Genomic DNA, 23,994 nt, shown 5'->3' on the forward strand with positions numbered 1-23,994 from the left:
AGGGTGCAGAATTCGAGACCTGTCTCTTCAAGAGAATAAATCGAGTGGTAATGGTGAACTACCATCACTGGTATTTTTATGTCAATTTTTCTGTCATCTGTGAAATGCCATCACAGGTATTTTAATGTCCTTGAACTACCATCACTGGTATTTTAAAGTCAATTTTTCTGTCATTACAATTGTCTAAAATATGTATTAGGAATAAGTGAGATTAACTTTACAAAAAGCATTTATTTGGAAGAATAAGTTATTCTTGTACACCGTAATATACACATTCATTCCTCTCAAAACAAAACAAGTACTGTATTGTATTGCCTATAAAAATAATAAGTTACAAAATTTAAAATCTTTGCATGAAATTTTATACGATTTGTATAAAACAAATGTTACTAATGATTAACGAAATTATTTCCTAACCGTTGTGAGATACCATTCAAGTGTCATGCACACTACAAAAATAAAGAACTTTAGCATTACACTTTAACAAATAAGATGACTGCCGTTACAAACATGGCTAAAGTGAATCTTACGTGAGACTGACTTCATATGCTGTACAATTTTGTAGTAAACAATACTGCATGCATAAATCATACAAAAGCATAAGTTTTACTCACGTTCAATACACAGTTTCCAATGCCCCTGATACTCTCAATACATTATCTTTGGTTACTATTATCTTTCAAATCACTTTCTCTTCCAAAGAAAAAATATACACACCACTGGTCAGAGTATATAACAGATTATGCATGCATCCCACTGTAAGAAAACAGAGGAATGCCTTACTAAATAGTACCAGTTGTACTTGGCCTTTGTAATAATCTAATTGAAAATATCAGCACCCTACATAGATAGTTTTCACTTCACGGATTTAGAATGCACTAAATGAATACATGAACTTACAAATGGAAATTAGTCTGTCTGTAGTGTTAACAGATTTGCAAGAGACCTTTCATTTTATATTTCGCAACAGATTGTCTCAGGATTTATAAATTTCCTAAGATATATAAATATACAAAATGTGAAGGATCACTCACTATCCCAATTTTGCTTTATTACATAGTAATAGATACAAAATACAGAAAGCACACAATGCTCTTTTGACGACACAGTTTTATTTGGGAAAGTACACTGACCTTCCTGAGATTTTCTATTGTTGAAGGAGATTAAAATTAAATCACAAATATCGAGCAGCAGTGGTTAACATTTTAACAATGCACAAAAGAATCTTCTTAATGTCATTCATAAACCTTTTGGAAAATTACAGGAACTCCTTTTCAATGGCATTTGAGCTTTCACTACTCTCTCCAACACCTAATAAAACTTTTTCAATTGTTCAAAGGTGACAAAGAAGATTATGTTCCACGGCCCCAGTCTCAGCCAAGTAGGGATGAAGCCCTTGTATAACGCCAAAGGTCCCTCTGACTTCACAGTCTGTTGAGAAGAAATTCATCTTTTAGTTTTAACAATTTCATGAACAAGGAATTAATCCAATGAATGCAAAATATGGAACTTGGATTTCTCTTATGTTAACAAAATACATAATATTACTAGGTCTAGCAAAGGAATATAAAGAGCAGGATAAAAATGCAGCTGTCAAGGGTACAAATTAAGAATTGGCCGATGTGAAATCTGAATCTCAATACAGCAGAGGAACTGAGAATATTTTTGGAATAACATAATGAAGATACAAGATAAAATGATTATTACAAAATCACAAATTTTAAAGCGAAACTTGTGGTAACTGGTGGTAACTGGTGGGTGGAGGGTAAGACCTGCCCACTTAACAAAAGTTCCTACTTTTGACCTTGTGATGCAGAAGTGTAGCTTTAAGGACTAGTTTGAATGGTTGGAAAAATACAAATTACTTATAAAATTAGCGATTTGTTACAACATGAAATGCAAACCATCGTCCATTAATATGACATACATAGGAGGGAGAAGTCCCTAGAATCAAAACTGGCTGATTCACTTTCCCAGGATTTGTCAAGGCACTTGCAGAAGTGATGACCTCTCACCCTCCTAAAAACCTGGCTATGACAAAATCGCAGGTGTTGGAAGAGTTGCCTACCAGGTGACCGGTAGACTGTCATGGAAGAATCTATGTCCAGGTAGGAGATATAGCTAGTTGACTGAATATATGGTCAACATCATCATCATCATCAAGTCCTGAACTTTGAAGTCTGGTCATTTATGAAAAATTGGGTTTGCGTATACTTTATAAATCCTCCCCCTCATCAGGAAGGATCGGGGAGATGATTCTTAAAAACTCGTCTGAAAAGAAAAGTTGCTCGATAAAAGGCTTACCTGAATCTGGTGTCTAGTCCAGCACATATAGCAAGACTGCTCCACCCCAAGGTTAGAAGGCCAGTCTTCTAACCTATCAGTCTAGACTACGTCGCAATTGCTATTATGTCGTGTAAGGGAGCTAGGTTGGCTACACAAGCTGTTGAACTACCACCACTGAACCTAGGGAAAATGTATTCAAGGACCTGTGGCTATATTCCCAAAGGTAGTGGGCAGTGAAGGTTATCTGGAATTTTCAGAGTCCTGACTAAAACTTGTGTCACTGACACATTGTTCCTGAAGCTAGCATGGATCCAATACCCAGAAGTGGTTGAATATCTTCTTTACCCTTCTGGTGCTGAAGCTTTCGAAAGCACCATAGTGCCATCACAGACAGAGGAGCAAGACATCCTGATACCTGCTAACTGATTCTTGTAAAGAACATATGGAGAAGTATTTAAACCTGTAGTTGTTAACAGCTGTGTTCTGGGTCTTGACCATGAACTTTGTTACAAAGGTAAAGGCGACATACGATATGCCATACACTACGTCTACTAGCTTCGCCTAGGTTACGGCAAGTAAGAGATCTTGTGGGTCAGATTGTTATCCCAAGTTACCTCTAGGCCTTGTACATGCCCCGCTCAAGAGGACTGAAGACTCGACTAACGTCTCATTTGTGGCTTGAGTTCCTTGACAGGGAAAGACTGCCCAAAGTTCCTCATAAGCTTAAACAGTTTTCAATAAGAGGAAAGTCTAGGTTCTTCAGCCTAAAATCTGGCTCTAAGCTTTCACCACAGAGATGAGAGGACCTTCTGTTGACAAAGAAACAAGAATTTCAGAAGCTATGACTGGAGAAGTATCCCTTCTAAGACACTAATTGCAGTAGATGGCTTAATTCCCCCTGGCAGACAGCTGAAGAGGACCTTCGCAGGTATCCACACATTTCTGTGCAGTGTCTCACAAAAATCCTTTCACTCAGATGTAATGCTAGGTAGTTACCATCTGTGAAGAACAAGGGATGCTTGAGAGTTGTGGTACCTCTGAAGGTGGGGCTGACAAGAGGAGGGCGAACAACTTGGGAGCCACTGGGGTCATCCTGAGATCTGATGTAGCAGACTGTTGAGTAATCAGCAAATCTGGCAGAAGGATGGGAAGGCAGAGAGTGTTGGAAGGAATATTCTAACACTGCCAATGGGTCTGGAACTTTGAGAAAAATACTGCCATTTTCTCACTCAATTGATGGTGAACCCTGAAAATTTCGTAAGAAGCCTTTCTGTGTCTGCTAGAACGCAACTATTGCCTGGAATGAACCTTGCTGAAAGCTCTGTTGTGAAGTTGACTGCCCAAATGTGCATCTGCTTTGCTTCATCAAGGCAACCTGGTTTCCTGGTGAAAAGGCCTGAGCAAAGTTAGATGGATGAGAAAGGGATTGATCACAAAGAGCCTTTAGATTACCTTCTCTCTCTTTTGGGCTTTGGTGTTTTCAAGGAAGAGATCCTGAGGTGTCACCCCTACATCCAGGAGAAAGAAGGGGAAGAGGGCAGCACCCTTCATTTTGACGTGATTGTCAAATATTGGGGCAAGTGCTGGTAGCAGGCACATGGGCATCTGTACTGCACACCCAAACACATTTCAGCGCTGGGTTGGTTGCTTGGCACCGCAGTGTCTTTCTTACACATTTGTGAAGGCGAACAGTTAAAAGTCTGACGAGACTTTGGCCAAATTCTTCCTAAATTGGTTACTACTACAATGCAAAAAGAGTAACATCTGATGGGTCAGCAACCAAGAACGAGGTTAACGACACAGGTGGGCTGAGGGGGTAGAAGAGTGCATATGCTTCTTCTCCCTCTCCCCAGATTTCAAAGTTCAGGATTTGGACTCTTATACATTGATAAAATCGGAAATATATTAAAAAAATTTTGTACTTTTCCTAGCTATGCAAACCTAAGTCCTTTGGTAGGAGTAAGATTCTAGTGAAAGCCAGTAACAGCCAATGAAGAATTATCAAGGTTCTGGCAACTGTCACCCTGTATCCACTGCTGGTCTGGGTCTGACAGTGCACAGAACCTCCATTATGATTCTGCTTGAGACTTGCATGAAGTGGGAAATGAAAGACTTATGGTTGTATATAACTCAAAATTTGGGATTGTTCATTGTAACTACAAACCTTTCTCCTGTAATATGGGAGTCATCCTTAGCAGAAAGGAAGTCCCAGTTGCCAAATGGCTGGCTAACAACAAGGGATCACGATGCACAGTGAAGTAAGAAGAGCACAGCGAAGGATCCTTGCATCCCATAACCCATGGTTGCACGACCTCCTGTGTCATGGCCCATGAGTTTTACATACAAGAATCTATCTTCAGTGGGAACATCGTTCCTGTTACGGATTAACAAAGTGCAAGTGGTGGGTTTGCCTTAACTCGCACAACTCCTTGAAAGGAGTGTGGGGATTCTACACTTATACTGTTATGTAAAATAACTACCCATAACTAGTGTGCTCGCCTACATCAGTGTCCATTCCAGCTCCATAATGTTTCACCAGATGATCCCAAGAGAGGGAGGAAGGTTAAGTGGGAAGACTAGGCATTCTTACCCTTAAACCGTAAAATTATGATGTACTGTAAATGTATCTTAAATACCATGCTTTTAAGTCAAGGAGGGAGAAAGACTTGCTACACAACTTTCTGGGCAGCTACCACACATTCTATGGAAAACGTATCCAGGGACCTGTGGGTACAATCCCAAAGATATTGTGCCGTGAAGGTGGTCTGTCTCTTCCAGATGCCTGCCTTCAACACTTGGGCAACTGAATGGTTCTTTCTACAAGCTAAAGTTGTACCAATCCCTGTCTTCATGAGCTCTAGGAGAGGCTGAGGCTGATAGCTCTTGCCCTTGTTTTCTGTAAGCTTTACTGATGACTTCGTGTAGTCAGGAGACTTCTGTAGATTTTATTCTTAGTCCTCTCTCTACTAACAAAAAGACTGTAAAAAAAAGTCCTACGTGATCTCATTTCTTTTACATAGAGCCTCACAGCTCTGACAGGACCCAGAATCACGTTGTCAGGATTATTAGTTATCACCTTCAGCGATGATACTAAAAAGTACTCAAACCTGGTATCCATCAGCAATGATGCCAAAAAGGATTCAAACTTAAGGCACTGATTGATGGGTTTTATGTCTTTGCCACAAATTCAGGAACAAATAAGAACGAAATCTGTCTTCACCATCAGGAGTGTGACACTAAGTACGATAGTCCATGCAGCTCTCCCACTCTTTTGGTTGAAGCTGGGGAAAAGGGGGAAAAGATTGTTCAAAACTCTGCATCAAAGCTAATAAATATTTTGCCTTGTAGATTGCTGTTGACCACTTTCAGAGGTATATAGCAAGTTGCTCCACAATTGGTCTCGAAGCACCTTTTCTCTAAGGTGCTGCAGGAGAACGACCTTGAAGAGACAACCAGTCCACTGTACTGTAACATTTCTTCACAAGTGGCTGACATAGGAGGTTGTACCAAATTGGTAGCTCTCTTGGAACTTCTAACAGTAGACGTATGAGGTCTGGGTACCACCCTGCATGCAGCCAGTTCGGTGCCAACACTTGGGAACTGGACGTAATAATGGCTCTGCTGATCACTTTCCACTGGAGACAAGATGATAGGAAGCTACAAATGTTGAAGCCGTCCCATGGGTGTCAAAATATTAACTCCAGTGCTGCTGCTTGGTCCGGCACTGGTAAGCACGCACTACTAGTTTGTTGAGGTGAGTGGCAAATATGTCTATTATCAAGGAACTCCCTACAATGTCAGGAGTTTCCTTGTCACTAGAGGATTAAAAGACCATTCTGAACCCATAACATGATTGCAACAACTCAAAGAGTGTTGGCAATTTAGTTTCGTTTCCGACCATGAGCATGCTCACTGGCAAAGAGGTTGAAAAGTTGACTCCCTCCTTGACATAGGCAACTACCGTAGTGTAGTTGCTCATCAACACTACTGAGTGACCCTTTCCCATCTCTTGCAAATGTATCAGAGCTAGGTACGCTACTTCCAGTTCTAAGATGATGTGGGACCTCTGCCCACAGATCTGACGTGGAGCGAGTCGGAATGTGTGCTCCCTACCCTTCTCTAGATGTGTCTGAGAAAAGGATAAGTTCTGGGAGAAGGGCCTGTATTGGGGTCCCTTCATCAGGTTCGTCTTCTGCAGCCACCAGGATAGATCCTCTCTGACTTCTTGTGTCACCTTGATTAGCACATCTGAAGGGTTTCCAACTGGACTTAGCACAGTCCACATGCACGAAATGAAGGTGCAACCTTTCATGTGAGATCAGACATTCCAGGGAAGATAAATGCCCAAGCAGTGGAAGCCAGTTCTTTGCTGCAATATATTTCTTCAACCTATGTAACTGGTCTTGTCATGGGAAGATTTTTCTTGGACTGTGTCTATACTCATCCCCAAGTAGACAAGGTTCTGACATGGGGTATAAATGGACTTAGAGATTTACCAGGATCCCCAGATCCTCTCAAAACTTGAGAGGAAGGTCCCTGTGGAGCAGAATCTAAGATACTGACTCCACCAACAGCCAATCGTCGCAGTATCAGAAAAGTTGTATTCCCATCATATGAGACCGGTGTAAACGGTTGAGGCATAGTGGAAAGTCCAAAGCATAGAACCCAACACTGGAACTTTCTTGTTCCAATGGCAAACTGAAGGTACTTGAGTTCTAGTGAACTGGAATTTGGAAGTATGCATCTTTCATGTCTAAGGACAGTAAGAAGTCTTAATGCTTGTAGGATGTGCAAGAAGTCTATCTTGAACTTCGTTCACAGAAAGTCGTGTAGATGGGACGGGTCGATGACTGGTCTCCAACTTCCTAACAACTTTTGAACCAGAAACAGGTTGCTGTAGAATCCCGGAGAAGAGTCGTGGATCTCCTCAAATGCTTTCTTGTCTAATATCTGTTTTATCTCTTATTGAAGATGTAGGTCTTTGACAAATCCTCTCTAATATAAAAAGTGACTTATTGGCACTGAAGTGAGAAGAAGGAGGGTGTTGGTGAACGGGAAACTGTATCCAACACGCTAAACCTCCACTGTCTAAGGTTCTGCCCTGTGGAATTGCCACCCCAAACAAGGTCCTTGATACCTTTGGCAAAAGGGTTGGTTTTGTTCAGTCGATTTCTTAAAATTGAAAACCTTTAGTTTGCCTGCCCCTCTCTCTCTCACACATACACAAGACGTCTACCTGTGGGGCGAGTTCTTACGCTCAGCAGGCGCTGTAGGAGGTTGTCTGAAATTGGTGGCTTTCCTGAAGGAGGCCTGACTCACTGTTTCCTACTTTGCTACTACTGCATTCACTTCATCTGTAGGAAAGAGAGGGGCACTGTTTCAGAGGGGTATTTCACAATAACAGTGTCTTTGGAGGCTCTATCTCTGACAAACTTGATGACCACAGCACACTTGTTTCAGTACCCAGTTACTCCAATGGTATGCTGCCTGGTATATCAAAAACTCCACTGCCTTTGCTCCTGAAAAGGAAAGTTCTTCACACTGCTTTCATAACTTAGAATCTGCCAGAATCTGAGATACTGCAAAATATGAGAGCATACCAGACTAGTGGTATAACCGAGAGGAAGCATATTATTCCTTGAGGAGGTATCTGCTCATGGTACAAGTCATTCAAAAATGAAGTGAGCGCTCATGCAAGGTTGCAGCTGAAGGCCAGGTGCCCGCAGCTAAGGATCGCACATCCTGCTAGGTTGCGTGCTCCGGTACACGTGTCACCCCCCAAGTGGAGGATCAATTTCTTGACGTTCAAGGTGGAGCAGTTTTGCTCAGCTTGGGTTGGATAGCTGGTAACCATACAATGTTACCCGAATCCCTCAACTTCTCAATTGTGATCATAACTAATTGTTTTAGGAGTAAACCCATACAAATGATGAGGTTTTGAATTTGCATAGGAACAAACACTTAATAGTCAAGAAAATAAAATGAAAAGTACTTGACTAGAATTTTGGCACAATGAATTCTGGGCAAGGGAGGCTGAGTTGAACCAAGAAGCTAGTTAAAAACTTGAGCAGCAATATACTGTAGTACACCATGGAAGATGATGCACTGATGATGCTAACACCCTATGGGATCCTCTTTTCTTCACAAAAAGACATTTAAAAGATAACTTGCCTGAACTAAACAGTCCACAGTACTGTTGTAAATCCTTGACGTGCATACTGCTCCATTACCACTTATGGTAGCTGGGGAAGGTTTCAGCCTCCTTTGATTCATTAATCGAGTCTTCAAGAGAAAGGGGGAGAAAAAAAAAACTTAAAGAAGGGATATACAGATACATTAATATATAAAAGCAAGATCTTTAAATATACAACAGTTATGTCATAAATTTTTTTTTACAGTATTTAGTCAAACTACTAAATAGCAACACTGGGGAAAAGGATGCCAAACATACCCGAACAACATCTAACGGGGTTGACGCAACAGCACCACCAAGGCTGGATATGAAGCTAGACCTGTTAACAGAAAAATAAAACAAAAATCACAATCTGAATGTGACTATCAATACCACTTGTTTTTTTTTTTTTTTTTTTTTTTTTCAAATGGTTATTAATATTGTCTTTCCTTTTTTTCGTTTTCCTTTTCAAAGACGAGTTTTCCTTGCTCACTGAATTTTTTAATGAATGAATTTATGACTTCTCACTGTCTGACAAAAAATAAAAACAAAAACTGTGCACTTAGCATGCAGTTACTGAATAATAACAATAATGAATTTGAAAAAAAAAATCCTACCTAAGGCATGCTTTTATAAGTGTTTATGCATTTTAAATTTACTTAAAAGCTTCACACACAATTGAATTGAATTCTATCCAAATCTGATAAAGCAGCACCTAGACATTACAAGCTGTAAATATTTTTTAAGTTTTGTGAAAAGAAATAAAAGAGCATTTGCATGTGAAACTTAAAATCTAAAAAAGCAGTCAGTCAGTGAGATGTTTCCATTATTTTTTTTCATTTTGGTATGAACCAATTGAAGCAAATACTTTAAGCCTTAAATTTTCTCGATTTCACTTAAAAAAAAATTGAAAAAAAAAATGTACCTTAATTCTCTCTATGAAAATGAATGTGATGAATAGTAAAAATGAAGTAGGGCGAATGAGTCTTTGTAATTTAAAAGAAATATCAACTACGCAAGAATTGGGTGCATAACAAATGAGATGAGAGTTACAGCTACAAAAATTGTATGAGAAATACTGGTAAATAGTTGTCATTAACTCAATATTCACTGCCAAGTTTAGTTTCAAAGATATTTAATTAAAGTTTTAGCTTAACGATGGCTATCCTGTATCTTGAGGAGACCTGGGGATAAATGAATCTACAGTATGTAATCAATTTCAAAATAAAACATGATTCCTAATGCAGCGAATATAATATTGTAAACAGAAATATATTTCAAAAGCAAAAAAACCTTAAGAACAGAATATTACTGTAGAAAGACACAAGCAATTAAAATGTCTTTATTCATATTTCAATCAAGCACATAAGTATCCCTTATTGCCACAATATGTTCCGGAAAGTTAATGAACACATTAATAAAAGGGGGAGGGGGGGAGGAGGGAAGGGATAATTAAGGGAGTTAAAAGGTCATGAATGCTGTTAAGAATAATGCATCTTGAGATGATGAATGATAATGAGACACTATAAAGTGATGATAATGATAATGTTACAGTACAGTTCAGGTTATCAACGTTACATGGGACAAGTCACTCCCGAGAATCATGGCGGTTCCTCAGCTCAGGGCCCCACAGTCCAACTCACGGACTGGGGACCCATGCCGGGTAAGCGGTCTGGGACCGGGGATTTGGGTTCCGTTGCCAGGGCCTCAAGGACCCTAGATTCATCTTGGACATGCGTTTGCGAAACATCTGGAATGGACACACGTGAAACCATGTGGTGGTTGCCAAATACGGAGGCTTCCACCAGGAAAAAGACAAACTAACTAATTCATACTAAGCATTTCCCCACACTAAAGCTAAAACCCTCACAGGCTAACATTATACTGAGCTACAATACACAAAAGCCAAATCTGTACATTATTTTCACTTTATTGAAACCCATCTCAGGGAAAGGCTTTTTCTTTTTTTTATACAGCTCTTGATTTCTCTTTAAAAAAGGACGTAACAGTGAGTCTCATCCATACTATCTTTCACTCTCAATGAGATGAAAATTACAACTTTGTTAATGTGGAGCTGGGTTAACATGCACTTTATGCACTCTTCATAGGATGCCAATTCATTAAAACTGTAAATTGAAGGCTAGTTAAAAATACAAACACAAGGTAGTATTATAAAATTCAATCATTATTACAGCAGTTGCTTGACATGACCTATGAGGTTTCAAATACTTTTAAAAGGAAAACTTCAACCTTGACACATCTGAGCATAAATTACAGCAATGTTTGAATTCAATTATTTACAGTACTGTAGTGCAAGATGCTGTGATAATAACCTACTCTCTGATGTACAGTATTTGGTAATGATGTTAAGTCCTAGATAAATTTAATTAAAAGCTCAGCCTACAGTAAAATAATAAAAACATTTTCAAAACATGTACAGTACAAAGGTACTCACAAGAAATGATTTGTAGCATTGTCAGGCAATATATTCATTTTAACGAAGTAATGTTTACACATATCGTAAATCGGTAATTCCACACCAACTATCACGCCTGCTCTCTGAGCTGTTGGACACACACCCTGTTAAATTATAAAATGGAACCAGCATTAGAAATAGTGCTAACAGTTAAATAACACTCATAGTAAAACTGTTTACTTAAAATCACTTGGTCATCGACAGATGAACTAATTAAAAATACTATTAACAATTGTAGTCATATTTAAGAAACAGGCAATAAAACCAAATATCAAACTTAAGATTAAAGGGGTTTCATACTTTAGACAAAATCTTTATAGCTTGCATTGATTACTAAAGTTTTTTATGCTTACACTTTGATAAACTCAATGTACAATACATACATACATATACCAAAGGCACTTCCCCCAATTTTGGGGGGTAGCCGACATCAACAAGAAACGAAACAAAAAAGGGGACCTCTACTCTCTACGTTCCTCCAGCCTAATCAGGGACTCAGCCGAGTTCAGCTGGTACTGCTAGGGTGCCACAGCCCAACCTCCCACATTTCCACCACAAATAAAGCTTCATACTGCTGAGTCCCCTACTGCTGCTACTTCCGCGGTCATCTAAGGCACCGGAGGAAGCAGCAGGGCCTACCGGAACTGTGTCACAATCGCCCGCCATTCATTCCTATTTCTAGCACGCTCTCTTGCCTCTCTCACATCTATCCTCCTATCACCCAGAGCTTTCTTCACACCATCCATCCACCCAAATATTTTGAAATTCTAATCAAAGTATGTATTCTAAAGAAAAAAAAAAGCCAGACCTCATAACTTTCATCATGATTGCTCAAAGGTGATAAAAAAATGCTCACAATAATGATTATATCTTCTGATAATACCAACCAATCTCAAGACAATTATGAAGTTGGTCGCTGAATGAACTAACAAATTTATTGTGTATATGTATGGATTCACTAATTCTTTTTATGATAGTACCTGAATCTAGCTCATAAAATGCGGACAATTTAAAATATCTATTACAGGAAAACTAGAGTTGTATGAAAAGCATAAAACTTTTCAATAAAATCACATTTATATTATTCTGTATTCATAAAATATTGGCACTCAAATCTAGATGGCTGGATTGATAAATATAAAAATTAATTTTGATAACCTCATGGAGCCAATAACAAAATATTTTAAGCACATTGAAATAATGCCACTGAGATGATTAAAACGAATTTGGTATGTAAAGTTAAATGCTTCCCCCTAAACAAACTTTAATTACCAACAAATAGCAATCAATTTATTTAACTCAAGAAAATCGCAACTTAAAAGTAGGTAATGGCTTGGCTAAGCATATTTTGGCCAATGCTCAAAACCAATAAAATTACACAACTGATAAACCTACATCTTCTACTTGTCTAGTTATGAAAAATGGTAACTTGTCTGTTAATTGCATGGGATATATCCTCTGTAAATAAATAGAATTTAATTCAATATACAAATTATTACCACCTTACTTACTCGCCATAGACCCTGGATGCCTTCTTGGTTATATATACTAACGAATGCCTGCAAGAGGCTTTTTTCTTTAAAGTCGGTGCGGCCGCTCTGCAATCGCACTTTAAGCACATCTGTGGGATTAGCCATGGCACTGGACACCACACCTAAACAGGCGTAAAAAAATAATATAGTGATTGTAAAATCTAGAAGCAATATTTCCAATAAGAAAATCATTACCATACAATTATTTAGCACAGGATTCACAGCACCAATGCTGTTTAATCATGAATAACATATACAGTGCTAAATATACTCACACATACAAGCAACTCAAAGCTATAGTTAGTTACCTGCTGTGACCGCACAGAATACATTGATTCCCAATCTTTCTTCATCGGGATTTTGAACTATCATCTGCTTGAGTGTGTAATAAATACCGAATTTGATTGTGCCATAAGTAGCTTGACGGAGGACAGCTGGTGCAATTCTGCAAAGGAAATATTTACTATGGTGAGTATTGTGTGTTGCCAAAAACTTTTGCACAGTCTGTAATTTTCCATATAAAGTACAATATTAAACAATCTTTACTATGGTCCTGCAAGATTAAATTTTTTGACAATTCTTCATTAGGTATCCTATTTTAGTTTCAATTTACCCTTCATTCTAACTCTTAAGAGTAACAAAATGTGCTACATACCCAAAGTATAATGCACGAACTCCCTCCTCACTTGATATCTTGAGGAGGGCATGAAGCATACCCCGATACCTCTTGGCTACAACTTCGCCGGCGTCACATTTTCCACCCTGAATTTGTAACCTTGTTTTGGTTGTATCTATTGGAAATGTTCCTAAGGGAGAAAAGAAAATAATCCATAATCAAATTGAACACCACAGACTATTATAATTTGAAAATTTAGAGCCCACTATTATATATTTGAAAATTTAGAGCCCAAATTATTAACAATAGATGTAAAATATGATTCAAACGTAATATAATTCTTATGTATCACCAAGATTTGGATAAAATTAAACAATGAACCAGGTTCAGTAGTTTACAATAAAGTTGAATCTTGCCTCATTCAAACAGCCTGTATATAAGTCCACCACAACTATCTCCCTGACTAACATTCAAATATTAGACATTATGCAAACAAAATGATAGGAAATATGATTCAATTGGCCTAGAAATTAATTTTGTTTACCCCTAAAATCAAAGCTCAAACATATTGCAATTAAAAATCTTATAGGAGTAAAAGATGCCCTAAATTTACTCCTGAAGCATGCACATGTATCCAAGAAAATGCTGTCAACTAAGGAATACTTAATTTAAAAATAAGTTTAAGTTCAATGTAAATACAAAGTGAAACCACATCTACTTCCTTGTACATTTGTTTTTTGAGGACATTGCCCCACAAGAAATACTATGTAAGAATCGAAGGATAATTAACTATAGAATAAAGTCTGCTAACAACCAAATACCAGGAATGCCTAATTTATCTAAAACATCTTTCATACCTCAGAGTTCACGTTACACTAATAGCATTAAAATATAGCGTGATGATAATGTCATTAGCAGAGATAAAAGTACAAGTATTTGCCAACAACGAAATACAAGTAAACAATCTCTGAGGATTGACCTAGAAAAAGCAATAATAGATACCTGGCTTTGATTCAAACCCCTGGGAGTCTACATTCTTAAGTGAAATATATTTTAAAAGGACTTCTTGGGCAGGTGTTTTCAGCGTAAATTTTATCAAATAAAAGACAATTAAAAGGTTGTCTTAAAATTATTCAATTATAAAATAAAAGCAAATTACAAGGTTCTTAAAATCATTTAATTATAATGACATTAGTCAAAAAGTTCTATTTAAACCATTTAATTATATAATAAAAATTAAGGTTCTTTAAAAATTATTCAATTATAATAAAATAAAAGTAAATTACAAGGTTCTATTAAAATTATTTAATTATTTGTGCATTCACTACACAAAACCAAGTGAGATTCCATATAGTCATAGCTATGTAAAAATGCATATCAGCGGAACATGATATCTGTTTAAAAAAAAAAAAAAAAGTAATTTTGTTGCCAATTGAAAACATCATGCAATATATAATGCTGTTCATCATCACTATCATTGTACAGTTTAAAATAACACCTGGAATATTAAACTTCAAAAGAGCTAAATTTACAAGTCTGGTAGAGATTTTCCTAAATTACACACACACAGTCTTGGAATCTAGATCAGTTTAACAATCTCATGCACACACCTTGAAATCTAGCGAAATTATGCGATGCATTCAAGAAACTAAATTTGGTTTAAAGTACTTTGGGAGCAATATGCGTGTTACTATAGCGCCAGAAAATACTGAAATATGATTCATGTTCACTCACACACACAAACATACATACACACACACACACACAAACATACATACACACACACACACACACACACATACACACACACATACACACACATACACACACACATATATATATATATATATATATATATATATATATATATATATATATATATATATATATATATATATATATAGTGTGTGTGTGTGTAAACTATTCTTATGTGAAACACTATACAGCCCCTTAATATTGTCAGGCAAAACACAAAGAAAGAAACATAGAAAAATTACCGACACTAACATTCTTAAGCGAAAAAGTTTCTAATGTAGCCTACACCGCAATACTGACGAGTTCACTAACCCCGGGCTTTGTCAACGCCAATTAACTGCAAACGCTACCTTGCAGTCTGTCTGTACCAAAGACTAACAAAACTAATAATAAATTTCAATGAGTTAATGTTTGCTTGGTTAATTTTGGTATGTATAACAAAGTATAGTTTTACTTTAAATTATCATATAACAGCTACAAAAAATATGTATTCACTTCCTCGTAGCGTGATAGTAAGAACAGAAAACCTCAGTCACTGGAGAATTCACGCGTCATTATGTATATCGGAATTGTGCTGGATTCCACGATTGCTAAAAAAAATATCACAGGAATGCCAACTGGATCGAAACTATTGGAATTTCGTATCACGATAAGTCCACTTTATGACCACACATTCCAATGTACAGTGGCTACTTCAACCATCTTGAATAGTATATACACAACATATTACCATGGTCCCCAATCTTTATCGGGTAAAAGGAACTACAGAATGACCAAAAAGGAATTCTATCCAATGATTTAGAATTGAACTTTTATGACGCCTAAAGAGCTGAACGTGCATTTGAATATATTCATGGTCCGAAGAACGGTTGCTTTCAGTGTACGTTTATCCACAACAATATTAAATAGTTAAGTATATTTGTACGATATTGACAAATATCAGTCATTGACATGCTCATGTTTGAGAAAATATTTATCAGGTTATCCTTGACATAGATTTTTATTTAAATCAAGTTAAATTTTTTAAAAAAATGTAGTCACACATGAAGAGCAACATATTTCAAGGATTACTTTGATACTGCACAAACTTGGTTTCATAAACTTGAAAATTGCCTCAACTTAGGATACAGTATATCCACGTTACATATACGGAAAAGTAAAAAGAAAATACAAATCCTTTTAAAAGTCAAGGGGAAATAATCATGGAAAAAACTTTAACTCAACTTTAGAAATTAAGTTTCTCCAAAAGTCAAAACTTCAGACAAATTGGAACAAACACTATAACAATGGCGGTAAAATAACATCAGCCACAGACAAGACAGAAAACAAATACAACAAAATAAACTAATTCCATAAAAGGGAGAGCTATTGGCTAAAGTGCTAAACTACGAACGACATGACAGGAATAACACTGGAATATTACAGGTCTCTAAGAGTACCACTGAGTCAGCAACTTTTGACACCAAGATCCCGCACCATTCAACAATAATCTTTATACCTTAGGAGTATCATTGCGTCAGCAAATTTCTAGCCCACGTGGATACATTTCCACTATGCAAGTTCAAGGATGTTCCCGATCGAAAAGCTATTTTATCTTAGCCACTTATTCAAGAACTAAGTACAGTATGTGAACAGGCTTTGCAATAGCAGATCGCCATACAAGAGATGATCATTTTTTCATCTTCAATAAAATGATTTTTTCCCTACTCAATAAAATTGATCTTTTTCCCTATTCAATAAATTAAATCTTTTTCCACAGAGTCATTAAAATTAATACAATCCCTATTCATTGAAATTAATATTTTTCCCTATTAAATAAAATGAATCCTTTTTCCCATTCAATAAAATTAAGCCTTTTCCTATTCAATAAAATTAAGCCTTTCCCTATTCAATAAAATGCAATTTTCCCTATTCAATAAAATGAATTTACCATTGGTAAAACTGAAACGGTACCGCATTTAATCGCTAGAGTGGTATATTGCGTAATTAACGTATACATCGGAACACTATACTTATCGCTATAAACCTATTTTCCCCCAAAAAAAATTATCCTGGAAATAATGCTAACGTTAATAATAATTCTGGGGTTCATTATTAAGATTATCAGTACAGGCAATGTAGAATGCAAACCTACAATAGATTCCAGATATTACGGCCTTAGCAGTTTCATTAATTTTATATCTTAAAATATTCTATTTTCCTTTTTTCCATTCCTCACTGTGCTACTTTCCCTGTTGGAGCACCTGGGTTTAAAGCATCCTGCTTTGCCAACTAGGGTTTCGGCTTAGCAAGTAGTAGTAATAATAATAATAATAATAATAATAATAATAATAATAATAATAATAAGGGAACCAGACACTGTCTAAAGTTCAAGGAAAAAAAATTGAATAAAAAAAAGTGTTGGCAAACCAATTAAATAGCATTTCTTCAGTGAAGATTCAAATGGATCTAACACCTGGGGCTTTGGTAAGTTTAGATTTAGTAATTAAACTCTACATACTTGGGTATGAGAGAATGACAATAATAAATGTTTTACCTTAACAAAACATGTCCATGGTTCACTACAATGCCTGTTAAGGTGAAACTATTGTCCAAAAACAAGATTCAGCAAATATTGACAAACAAATGTAAAAAGACAGACTCAACATTCTATATTATACAGTTCCATGTGTACTTTAGCGTGCGCTTGCGCAAGTATAACATACATATAAATTCAAGCTAAATTTCAATGCATACTAAGGGGATAAAGCATTTTAATTGAGTCAGTCTTGACCCACAATCAGAAACGGAAATGGATGTGGGTGAAAAGATTAAGTAGGGGGGACAATGAAATATCGTTCTCGGAAGATAAACATTTAGCAAGAAACAGCCATATTACGCGCACCTGTATCAAGACCTTGAGTTATATATAAAACTATGTCAGAGTGGGAGCTTGATTAGATGCACCCCTCAAACAAAGTCTTCTATGGCTAAGTTCCAATGGTAAAACTACAAAACTGGGTGCCGTTTTGATAAGCGATCTCAGAAACTATTCTTTGCTTTGGTATACGATTCTAATAAGTACAAAATAGAATAGAAAATCTAATGGTTCTTGCTTCGCCGTGCGCTCGCTTCGCGTGGGGAAAATAAAATCATGCCCCGTATGTACTTACAAGCAGTAATGTTGAGCTGCGCACGCTAACATCAATGATTGATTATTATTTATTAGAAAATTATTCCCGGTATAAATTTCTTTAGAAAATCTTGTGGTTCTAGCTTCGCCGCGAAGTGAAGAAGTAAGATCGCTATATCAGGTGGGAACGCATACCAAAGCAAAAGCACGACTTACAGATCGCATACCAAAACAGCACGGACAACTGTCTTTGCATGGACAATGCGAGGAAAATTAATATTCTTTATTCATATATAACTACACGCAAGGGTCACCTTTGACAAATAAATCAATATCATAGGGACCAAATCACGAAAGACATGACACGAAAAGGGTCATTGCCCCATACTTAAACCTCCCAACATTGCAGAACACAACCTTCATAAGATTCTTGGATTCAGTTTATATTAATAAGCAAGGTCAGATTGTTTTAATAGGCACTCAAGAAGAGTAACCGAAACTGATAAAATAAATTTAATACAAGAAACCCGATAATGGATATTGATAATATGGCTCTGCAATTCCAGCAACTACCTCAATCTGAGAGAGAGAGAGAGAGAGAGAGAGAGAGAGAGAGAGAGAGAGAGAGAATCACCATATAGCTTACCAAGGCAGTAACCTTTACGAGATGCTACCCGATCAAACTAGCTTATGACCGCTTTTTATTATTCATAAATGATACTAGCAAGACGAGAAAAGCAAACCCACTGTACTGGTATTCTTGCAGACGGTCTGTCAAATACCAACATTCCATTTGGAAATAAAAATAAGATTGTAAAATGAAAGGATGTCTTTGACGTTATATTTGACAAGAGACTACACCAAAATTAAAATGATCTGCACGAAACATGACAATAGTATTATCCAGTCTGATGCACGCAAAGGTATTTTACGGCAGTTCAGTCGATATAACCCCACTCCCCCAATTTTATAATCCTTTCGTGTCGCGTGCTAGGTAAACAATTATAAACTTTTATAGAACCATGATATGAAACAGAGAGGGGCCCCAATTATTCAGGACTGTCAGTAGAGGGAGCGAAATTATATTGCCCCGGTTTACATACGTCAAGATACACTACTGCCCCACATTTCCACATGGGATATTGCAGAACACGCAGCCAAATTGAAAACTTATTTATGAACCATATCTAGTGTTCCTGAACACACAAACTTTGCTTGTAAACAACTCCGAGTATGTTATTGAACTTATATGCAGTGCCTGTACGTGTTTGTAATTCTGGTTGCATCAAGGACCCAAGGTGAAACGTCAACAAACCTTGAAAATGTGAAAAACAAAGTAATTTGAACATCTGAAAAACACCTCCATTTTCTTTATTTATACATAACCAAAATAAGATGCGAAAATATAGAAGAAAAACGATGTGATTTTCTCTCATTTACAATATATTTCTGTACTATAAGCTTCAATCTACTTGAAATTCCACACCAAGAGTTGGCGGAATCTGTTCATATTTCAAACAAACACCCGAAGGAAGCAATTAAAAATACCCATGGGTGGACTAAAAAGAATGAATAAAACCCAACAGCTAGGAGCCCAACTACACTAGAAGGCAAGTTGCCAATTAAGCATATAAAACAGGAGGATATGTTGGGAATGTACATCAAATAAGACCAAGCCATAGAAAATGGGTGCATCCACCCTCCTAATCTAAAATATTTTCAAACCATATATACACAGACATGATAAAGCTACACAAGAATGGTATATCAAAATACTTAACTATTTTTATCCATTACCAATATAAAATATATAAGCCGCAATTGGGCTCCACAAGGCGCTAGAAGAGTTGGAAGACCCAGGCCTACACGGCTGAGGACTATGAAACGTGAAATAGGTAATGATGAATGGAGAAGTATGGATTTAAAAGCTCAAGGTACATACGACTGGCGAAATCTAACCGAGACCCTTTGCGTCAATAGGCATGGGAGGAGATGATAAGATGCATACAAACCCATTGATGTATGTATGCACATTATATATAAAGAAAACTAACGCTACAAAGTTGAGATCAACCATGTGATTCACTTTTCAAGGATAATAAACGCATTACCACTATCTACTTTGCTTTCTCGAGATTGTTTTCGGAATACCTGGCACCTGAGAGGGGTAGTTCACAGTGCCAACGCATGTGTTACTCGAAGTGACCAGCCAACTACGAAGTCATCCCACCAGTGTTCACGTTTTCATCTCGTGTGGATATCTTTATTTGATAAAGGTGGAATGTACATTCTCATATATATATATATATATATATATATATCTTGTTTAATAAACTAAAAATTATGTCTGTTTAAGGGTAAGCCTGACATATCTAGTTTAAACTCACTAGATTAAATACAAATTACGTATGCTGACGATCCTTCAACGTATACAGATTTGTAATTCGTGGAGGATAATCAAAATCTTTGAGAGGATGACTCTTGCATACATATTAAAAGGATTAAAATTATGCAATATATTAGCAACCATTGGCGAACGTCAAGTTAAAGTATAATATTGAAATTGTATGTTCATTCACAGTCTTGTTTTCTGTACAGATTACACTAATGAAAGAAAACCTTTTATTCCTAGCGGAAAAGGCCGAATTATCCTAGTAATGAGTGAAAATCCATAGGTAACTAATTAAACCCCAACTTTCGTTAAATAAAATAATTGAGAAGATAAATAAGTAATATTTTCTAGATCATTTTAATATAAAGGAAACTGAATATCCCGTACGGATAATACTACACAAAAAAAGCTATCTGAACGGTATATATATATAAAAAAAAAAACTTGCGCAAGAACTTTCCAAATATATTTCCTACTTGAAGATAAAATCACGGCTACATCACGTGCGAAAGTCTGACTAGGAAAAATTCCAGAGGAGAGAGAGAGAGAGAGAGAGAGAGAGAGAGAGAGAGAGAGAGAGAATTTAAGCCACTTCAAGGACAGCACTAAGCTCATTAACGTGGGAAAGGAAAACTAGCATGAACAGCAAAACCTCACCAATATAATCATAAATATAACACGCCTCAACAAGCAAACAAACACAGATCAAGCATACCCAAGCTATTTGTGCATTACATGGCACGGAGCCAAATGGGTCACAAGAACTTGACTTATTGCAATATCATAATTTCAAGCAACATCTCATTGACAGAGTTATCAGGTGGTGGCCAAGGCAGACAAGGCGTTACATCATCATTCATCATTACACATCACACCTGATATCCCTGACACTCTTCAAGCTGTTTGTTGGTCTTGGAATGATGAGATAAATGTCTTGAGAGAGAGAAGAGAAGAGAGAGAGAGAGAGAGAGAGAGAGAGAGAGAGAGAGAGAGAGAGAGAATCACTTATCACCCTTATCATTTATTTGATGTGATTGGACATAAATATGTTTGAAAGCTTACAATTGACATAAGATTTTGAATATGACTCAATGAAGTATAAACATTCTAATCACCAGAGAGAGAGAGAGAGAGAGAGAGAGAGAGAGAGAGAGAGAGAAAATTTCAACTGTGATCACGTGTGTTTTCCCATTCATTGCCCCCCACCCACAACCCAGTGTCCGAGTAAAAGCTTCCTTGATTGTTCCTTCATCATCTGAGATTGAATACGATGTATCCATAGCTGAGAGAGAGAGAGAGAGAGAGAGAGAGAGAGAGAGAGAGAGATCACTACTCACCCTTATCATTCATTGGTGTGATTAAACATTATAAAAATGTTTGAAAGCTTACAATTGACATAAAATTTTAAATATGACTCAATGGAGTATAAACATACTAATCACCAGAGAGAGAGAGAGAGAGAGAGAGAGAGAGAGAGAGAGAGAGAGAGAGAGACACCTACTCCAAAGGAACGTGCCTTGTTACCACTCAAACTAAAATAAAACCCGCCACATAGGAACCAAGGGAAAAAAAAATTCCTTAAGCCAAGCCGTAACCCTAACAACCAACCCCTTCCCAGCTTCTGCTGCACCACATTCCTAACCGTCCTATACATGGCAACGACATCCTATGCACGTTGACAGTAGCGTGGATGGATAGAGGGACGCTGGAAGAGAGAGTGTAGAGGCGACTATGGGCGTAACCAAGTTCAAGCTGCTATGCCGGAAAGCCACATTGAGATCCACGTGACCATGCAGTAAAACTACCGCGGTGTGAAGAGATCTACTCTCTCCGTATCCCCTCTACCACCCTAACTCCTTATAGGGAGCGATGGTCATTTCTTATGTAAGATGCATGATTAAATGCCCGTGTTCCCTCGTGATAAGGGTATAACCGTTAGGGTACATCCCGTTTTAATAACAAAAAAAAAAATAATGGCCCTGGTTACTCGAAAATGTCAGGATCTTCACATAAAAGAAAACAAAATAGTAAAAATTTAAATTGTAAATACAATAAGTAATATAAAAAATTATTTATGTAAATATACTATGATGTATATATGTTATCAACTGTAAGAATGTAAATGTGTATTTCATAATAAAAGATGGAAAAAAAATAGTTTGCAATTAAGTAATATGACATTGTTTAACATTTTCCCTTTAAATTCCCTTTAGAAAACAACGCGTACATTCAACCAGGAAATGTCCGCTATTAGTTACCTTGAGACAAGTGCAGTGTGTCTTCCTCACAGAAATTTATACTTTATTGACTTCCTACTACAGACCTATTCCTGTCACATGCCTATTTGTGTACACCACACAAACCAGTTCTAGTAGATCAGTGTATCCGATAAAAAGGACAACATTTTACGTATGCAAACCAGGTACAACATATCCTTTCAAAACAATTGTTAATGTACTACTAAAAAGATGGAATTATTGCCATTACTTTTATAATACCTGGCATAAAGCTTTCTTATTGTTAATTATTGTAAATATAAGATCTAAGGTTAGTAGATAGGCTGGCGTTGCTTACAAGACTATGTTTTTTTTTTTTTTTTTTTTTTTTTTTGCATCAAGATTGGATTTATGAATTTGGAAGAATTCCAGGTGCTGGGACCTGGGAGGCAATTTAACGCCCAAATGCAACTACATGAAAACAAAGCAGTTGAACGATAAAGTAAAGTCAAGAGGCTAGACAGGAAAATCAGAGAAAATAAGCGGGAACGTAGGTATAGTCTAAGGCTAAAATGTGCCATACGTTCATGCTATTTTCCTCTTACATTTCAGCAGTATCTTTTCATATTTATCTTCCCAACCTAATCTGCTAGTCACTCAAAATATAAGTTTTTAACTTCTTCAATCGACCTCGGATCCTAGAAAGTCTTCGGTTTAGGTCTTGCCATAGTGTTTGCAAGTAACTGCAACTGTAACCCATCACAAATTTATGATCATATATAATCAATCAACATAAGATCATTTTATCAAGAATTTTCTTTGAATTTAGTCTTGGTTAATTACACACAAACCCACATTAATAAAATATATTTGTCAACCATTCAAAACTAATTTAGTTTCAACAACAGCAATGAAAATAAAAAATCATGCGATTTTTGCTCTTCAAGGAATGACTTGCTGTAAGGAACAGCTGTGAAATTATATGTTTGGCCGACTGTGCTAGCGAGCGAGAACTCCCACTTCCCCAAAACCTGCACACAACAGAGATCTCCACACGGAATCTAAACGTGACATTGTGTTATCATGTTATCGTTAGGTTATCGATGCTAGGCAATACTATGTCATAATATCGTGTTCTAAAGGACGTGTCTTAACCAAAATTGGAATGGATAAGTCAACAAAATTTAAATCATTGTACACAAAAGCTAGATATAATTTAAATCATTGTACACAAAAGCTAGATATAATTTAAATCATTGTACACAAAAGCTAGATATAAGAACATTCGCCCTATAAGAAAAACAGTATGATAGTACTTATTCTATGCTTCCAGAATTGAAAACATTTTATCTGCGGAAGTGAATATTTTAGAAGCATAGCAAAAACTTTCTCGTCTAAAAGCAAACCAAATCATTCCATGCCCTTCTTTCCTTCCAC

At 36.8% G+C, this 23,994-nt stretch overlaps 1 protein-coding gene across 1 annotated transcript in view; it reads right to left on the reverse strand.

The window, feature by feature from the left end:
• Positions 1 to 216: 216 nt before the first annotated feature.
• Bmcp (uncoupling protein Bmcp mitochondrial) overlaps positions 217 to 23,994 on the reverse strand; it is a 41,441-nt gene continuing 17,663 nt past the window's right edge. The window contains exons 3-9 of the mRNA XM_068381909.1: positions 13,122 to 13,272; positions 12,775 to 12,911; positions 12,446 to 12,588; positions 10,914 to 11,038; positions 8,738 to 8,798; positions 8,458 to 8,568; positions 217 to 1,431 (exon numbers count right to left, since the gene is read on the reverse strand). Of these exons, the coding sequence (XP_068238010.1) occupies positions 1,312 to 1,431; positions 8,458 to 8,568; positions 8,738 to 8,798; positions 10,914 to 11,038; positions 12,446 to 12,588; positions 12,775 to 12,911; positions 13,122 to 13,272 (848 nt within the window). The 3' untranslated portion in view covers positions 217 to 1,311. The remainder of the gene's footprint in view (positions 1,432 to 8,457; positions 8,569 to 8,737; positions 8,799 to 10,913; positions 11,039 to 12,445; positions 12,589 to 12,774; positions 12,912 to 13,121; positions 13,273 to 23,994) is intronic.

This window comes from Palaemon carinicauda, chromosome 10 (assembly GCF_036898095.1).
Source record: "Palaemon carinicauda isolate YSFRI2023 chromosome 10, ASM3689809v2, whole genome shotgun sequence".
NCBI lineage: Eukaryota > Metazoa > Arthropoda > Malacostraca > Decapoda > Palaemonidae > Palaemon > Palaemon carinicauda.